The sequence below is a fragment of the Mytilus trossulus genome, chromosome 2 (assembly GCF_036588685.1).
Source record: "Mytilus trossulus isolate FHL-02 chromosome 2, PNRI_Mtr1.1.1.hap1, whole genome shotgun sequence".
Lineage (NCBI taxonomy): Eukaryota > Metazoa > Mollusca > Bivalvia > Mytilida > Mytilidae > Mytilus > Mytilus trossulus.
Window position 1 is genome coordinate 83,168,191 of NC_086374.1, and position 6,000 is coordinate 83,174,190.

Below are 6,000 nucleotides of genomic sequence, written 5' to 3' on the forward strand. Positions count from 1 at the left end.
ATTAAACGAGCCAAATTAATTTTAGTTCAGGTGTTAGGTACCACCTTAATTGTTTTTAGGGTTCAACAAATCTCTAAGGAAAGTTTGCAACTATTTGAAAACTATCATTTCCATTAGTATTGAATTGAATTAATGTTTTTCAGTCTCTTGGAGAAATTCCACAACACATAGAAGAACTGGTCTCATCAATGAAGATATTGTTTTCTACATGTCAAGAACTACAGGTATATTATTATTTCACATATTTAAAGTTTCTATGAACAATGACTGGAAAAAAAACAAAAATAACGAACTCTGAGGAAAATTCAAAATGGAAAGTCAATAATAAAATGGGGAAATTGAACGCTCAAACACATCAAACGAATGGAGAACAATTGTCATATTCCTGACTTCGTACAGGCATTTTTTTAATGTAGAAAATGGTGGATTGAACCTGGTTTTATAGCTAGCTAAACATTGTTCTCAACATGTTTAAAATTAAAGGTACACTATTATATCGCATATATAATGTCATATAAACAATATAATAAATGTTTTCCTGTTTATATTTTTTTTTAATCAAGTTACCAATACTACAGATGATGAATATACAAACATTGATGTATTTCTTTAGAATTTTCACAGAAAGGCAAAGTGTATTCAGACTTTTGCAAAACCAATTAAACATCTATGAAATTACAAATTATGGTTAACCTACCAAAGTTGGTATCTATACTGAGCCAAAAAAGTTTAGCAACAAAAATGCAAAATTTTATTTTATTACAAAATCATAACAACATATAATTTTAATAATACAAAAATTGAATCATGATAAGTCAGAAGCAACATGAATCTTTATCACTCACATTCAGAAGGATTTTCTTTGTATGGAGCGCGGGAGGGTCAACATGCGTAAATGAGTATAGTGTTTCTCAAAATCAATTTCTCAGCCATGCCCTAAGTGCACCAATGAAGGATTGGCAGGCACAACAGCAGCTTCCCTTAGTTAATGCACTACTTTTTTAGCCGGAAAAAATTTTGTCACAACTTGACGCAAGGCAAAGAAAGCGCTCCTGCCTTGACAATAGTTTTTTTTTGTCTACGAGATATCGACCTTTCCTGTGCAGTTGTAATTTGTCGATATCTGTTTGTTAGTCTCTAAACTGGTGCCTTGTGCACATTAAATCGAGCCATGATGTCAGCAACCCTCATTCCAGCATCAACCATTTCAATACCTTTCTGACTGTCATTTTCGGGGAGGCCTGGATGACCTCCCATGCAATTTTGTCAAAGATTTTTGTGTTTTTCTTACCAATGATGTGTTTCTGAACGTTAGTGAAAAAGAAATTTTTAATATCGTTTCCAAAGTACAGGTACAGAAGGTAAAACATCAATTACACGTGCAAAGCTGAAATGGTGCAAAATCAATCAGCAGGAAAAAAGTACGACTGTTTTAAATTACAGGTAAAACTAAGGATTGTATCAATGATATTTAAACATTTTTTTCCAGAAACAAAAAAACAAAAAATTAATAAAAAAAAAGTGTTGCTTAACTTTTTTGGCTCAGTATATAAAAATAAATTCCCAGTTTATGCACTATTGTTGATCTGGTAGGTAGAATGTTAAAAAGGTTGTGACAATTTATTTGTTTCTCTTCAGGTTGACATGGATACCAGTGTAAGAGAGAGTTATGGAGGCATTCCATTACAATTTTATTCTGTCAGTTACAAGAGATCACAGGGACTCATACACCATATTAGCAACCTGTGGGAAAATGTACAGATTTTACTGAATAGTGCTGAACCATTAATAAAAGGTTCGTTCCTTTTCTATCAGGATCTGGTTATTAACTACATTATGTGTTTATTATCAAATTTCCCAGTCGCCATTAACTAAGACTTCCACAAAAATTTCATATACCATCTTCAAAAATATTTTATTTTAAAAATACCATCTTGATTGTAGAAATTATAGCATCACAACCATAACACTGTCTATAAGAAAATCATTTCAAATTTTGACTAAAGACTTTGGTTCAGACCCTTTTTGGTAATATTCATAAAATCCTATTTTCTAAGATTTAATAATAGTTTTAACAACTCTAGATGAACTTAAGATTGCATTGACCTTTTTGAAAGTAAAGGAGTAGGTTCAGTAAGAGCCCTTTTTTGGCCCCAAAATATAGCAGTTTTACAAAATTGTTGAAATGTAAATTGCTAGTTATTTATTGGAAAGTAGAATGCTTCTGCTACATAAATATGGGCTGTTTTTGACAAAACAATGCACATATATTGGGTACTAGCATCATAAAGTCATGCTAAATTACTGGAATCTTAACAATTTTAGCATTTTAGTTACATTTTTGACGGATTCCATCTTAAATGAAAGTAACCATTTGTGTTCATTCTAAATATTGAAATGTAAGTTATATTTGATGATAATACATAACATATATAAAGGTTGAGGATGAACACGGATGGGCTTTCATTTTTGACAAAAACCATATGAAAAGTGACATTTTTGGCATATTTGATAGATTTTTCATATCTAAGCTTGAATCGGAGTGTTTTTAATGACTAAATCATTTAAATTCTTTCACATAAACTTATTGATTCAACTAATATAGACACTTAAGTGTTTAAAAAGTGTCCAAAATCTTTTGTCAGATGAACTTGAAATTTGAGGCCATAATCGGCCCTTACCGGACCTACTCCTTTATGATCATGTACATTTTTGGTTGTAAGATAAGGTTGGATGTACAATTTGACTGTGATGCAATTAATTATAGTATAACTAATCGCCGTATTTGAATATCTAAAATAAGACAACGCGTGACCGAACGATGCATGGATTAAACGAGTGCGCAGCACGAGTTTAATCCATAGCGGCGTTCGGTCACAAGTTGTCTTATTTTTGATATTCAAATACGGCGATTAGTTATACTTTTTATTACATTGGCTAATGGCTTTTTTTTTATGAAATTAATGTAGAAAATGTAAGGAACTTTATTATTTTCCTACGCATTCACAATTTGTTTTGCTCCGACGTTATCGACGTCTTGACAACGCCTATTGTTGTATGACGTCAGAGAGTGAAATAACCACGATTATTTCACATGTGAAATTATCGGTTTTTATTCAACTGGGAAATCAATGTAATTCATTGCAACCAATGTAATAATGTGATGTAATAATAATTAAGAAGAGTGTGGATTAAATAACATTTAGAACAAAAGTGTCCCCTTTGAAGAATTTTGTCAGAGATAAAATATACTTCCTAATTGACAGGATTCATATTATTTCTTGCCATTCATTAGTGGTATTTTCATGAGAATGTATTATTAAATGGTAACTCATTAGATCTGTAGGTGTAGCAATTCCAGCTATCAATCCTTAATTTTAAGAAAAATGGATTTACAAGTCAATAAATAAAATCGGATTTTGACATATCATTTGTCCTGTGTCTATGTTGTTTTTAATTATTTGACATATATTTCTTGGAAAAATTGATTGCATAGTGAGAATTGCTACTCAATGACAAAAAATCTGTGACCAGAACCTATTATAAGCTGTGTTTTAATTTACATAGGTTAAAACCTGTAAAAACAAATGTAAAGAATATATCAATATATTATTGAAAAACATTGATTTAGCATCTCATTTCGCAAATATGAGAAGTTTTTAAATATATTTGATTTTAGGGCTTATTGGGCTTGATACTTTTTTGTTTATTAGGTGTCAGTAAACAATTAAAAAAGTAAACAGGATGGACAACCCTTTGTCTATTTATCTTATGTCTGTAAGCAATCTATGCAATAAATAAGGTGTGTAAACAAAGTAGATACATTTTTTTTAAATTCATCAGGTAGTGTTTGAGTTTTAATATTCATTAAATGTTTTTTTTTCTGATTTCAGGCCATACAATAGATTGTAGAAAACTATGCAAATATTCAGATCTTATACAGAGAGACATCAGTAAATTAGTTCTAGTTTCAAGTAAAGACAATTTTAAAATGGATTCTTCAAGTTCAGATTCTGACTCTTCTGTGTTATCAGAATTACAAATGCAAAAGCTTGAGTATGCAGCAAAAGATGTGCACCTTTCTGCAGGCTGTTTAATCCAAAAAGCTGAGAAACTGTTACGAAATGACAAGATATCTGGAACACCACGTGGGAAACGTTTGTTACCACCGTCTCCTGATAAAGCAGTAAACTCTCCATTAAGTAATAAATTTAAGCTGGATACTTGTAGCTGGGGATAAATAGAAAAAAAATCATGCCCTGAGTCATGACATTTCGATTATTCTGGCCTGGAGAGGTCAGCACTTGAGATCATGCTTAAAAGTAATAAAAGATCTGATGGAACTTTGTCTTCAGATATGGAGAAAGCCGTACTTGGTGCTTTTGCTTGGATGATTATTTATACAAACATTTTTGTATTTAATGTACGCTTGAATATATTGTATCCGCTGCCAAAGTGCACATAATTATATTTAAATTGCTAGTACATGTATAATAGTATCATTTAACTCAATGGCATTGGGGACATAATTGAAGTTTTTAGTTAAATTTTATCTAGCTTTGGTAATTGGGCTTAAAAAATGCTTAAATGTATTGGAAACTCATATTTTCAAGATTTGGTTGAGACAAAAAAGTCAGAAACAGCTGTAATATTTAAATATGGCTCTTTGAACCAAAATTTTTAACAATAGAATTAATTATAAATTATTCTGGACTGTTCATGCCATGAAATTAATATGATTTTTAAATAAGAACTTTGTGAAAACAGTTGAAGGTCTTTTTTATGATAATTAATGAAAAGAGAAATGTGTTGAAAAACTGAAATTTGGTGAATTGAAATTCTTTGTTAATTTGTACTGTCTCAATATATGATAACACTTATAATAGAAAGTTCAGTCAGATTGAAGTACAGACCTTGCATCCAGGCTTTGCCTACAGGATCTGTTGACACCCTTGTAAAGACCATTTGATATCATCTGTTCTATCATTATGATACACAACTTCAATAATATTTGCGCCAAAATAGTATGGACAGATTTAAAAGTATCAGAACTGAAAAAAAAGAATGGAGTGTTGTGAGATCCTTGTAAGCAAAGTGCTCACTGGCGATATTTACTTTTATCAGATTGCAGTAAGTTATGAAAAACATCACAGTAGAACAATATAAGTATTGCAATTAATGAAAACTTGTATGGTCCCTGTATCTTTTGTGCAATATTTACAGCTTGTGTTCAGTTACTGTTTGTATATAATTGTAGATATAGACCTTTATTTATCTTGTACAACTATCATGTGTCAAATGCTTCTGAAGTATATATATTTATATGGAAGTAAAAATAGTCAACTAAACAAATTGTCTTTTTATTCATTTGCCCTGAATAATTTCTCAGGAAAAAAAAATGAGATATTTTTCTTTCCTCACGTGAATGAAAAGAATATTTCGAAATCCTGAATTTCTACATAGTAATCCCCCCTTTCCCAAGTGTAATTGTTAAAATCTCACATACAGAACATCTTGTGTTGGAAAGGTATCCCTACATACATTTAGATCTGTACACATGATTAAATAGTGTCAATTTTTCTTGATATTCTTCATAATATGCTTAATGAAATGTTGTTAATTTTTGTCAAGCCTGCGACTTTTGTCGCAGAAAGCTCGACATAGGGATAGTGATCCGGCGGCAGCTACGGCGGTGGCGGCAGTGTTAGTTCACTTCTTAAAAGCTTTATATTTTAGACGGTGGGAGACCTGGATGCTTCATACTTTATATATGGATGCCTCATGTTACGAAGTTTTCGTCAGTCACATGTGCAATGTCCTTGACCTCATTTTCATGGTTCAGTGACTACTTGAAAAAAAAGTTAAGATATTTTGGAATGTTAAATTCTCTCTTATTATAAGTAATAGGATAACTATATTTGGTATGTGCGTACCTTGCAAGGTTCTCTTGCACGTCAGACAGTTTTCACTTGACCTCAACCTCATTTCATGGATCAGTGA

At 31.3% G+C, this 6,000-nt stretch overlaps 1 protein-coding gene across 2 annotated transcripts in view; it reads left to right on the top strand.

The window, feature by feature from the left end:
• Window positions 1-5,346, top strand: part of LOC134708171 (kinesin-like protein KIF14) — a 36,994-nt gene extending 31,648 nt beyond the window's left edge. For both annotated transcript variants that reach the window (XM_063568500.1, XM_063568499.1), the window contains 3 exons: window positions 144-224; window positions 1,639-1,795; window positions 3,894-5,346. In XM_063568500.1, coding sequence (XP_063424570.1) covers window positions 144-224; window positions 1,639-1,795; window positions 3,894-4,240 — 585 coding nt within the window. In that variant the 3' untranslated portion in view covers window positions 4,241-5,346. The remainder of the gene's footprint in view (window positions 1-143; window positions 225-1,638; window positions 1,796-3,893) is intronic.
• Window positions 5,347-6,000: the final 654 nt, after the last annotated feature.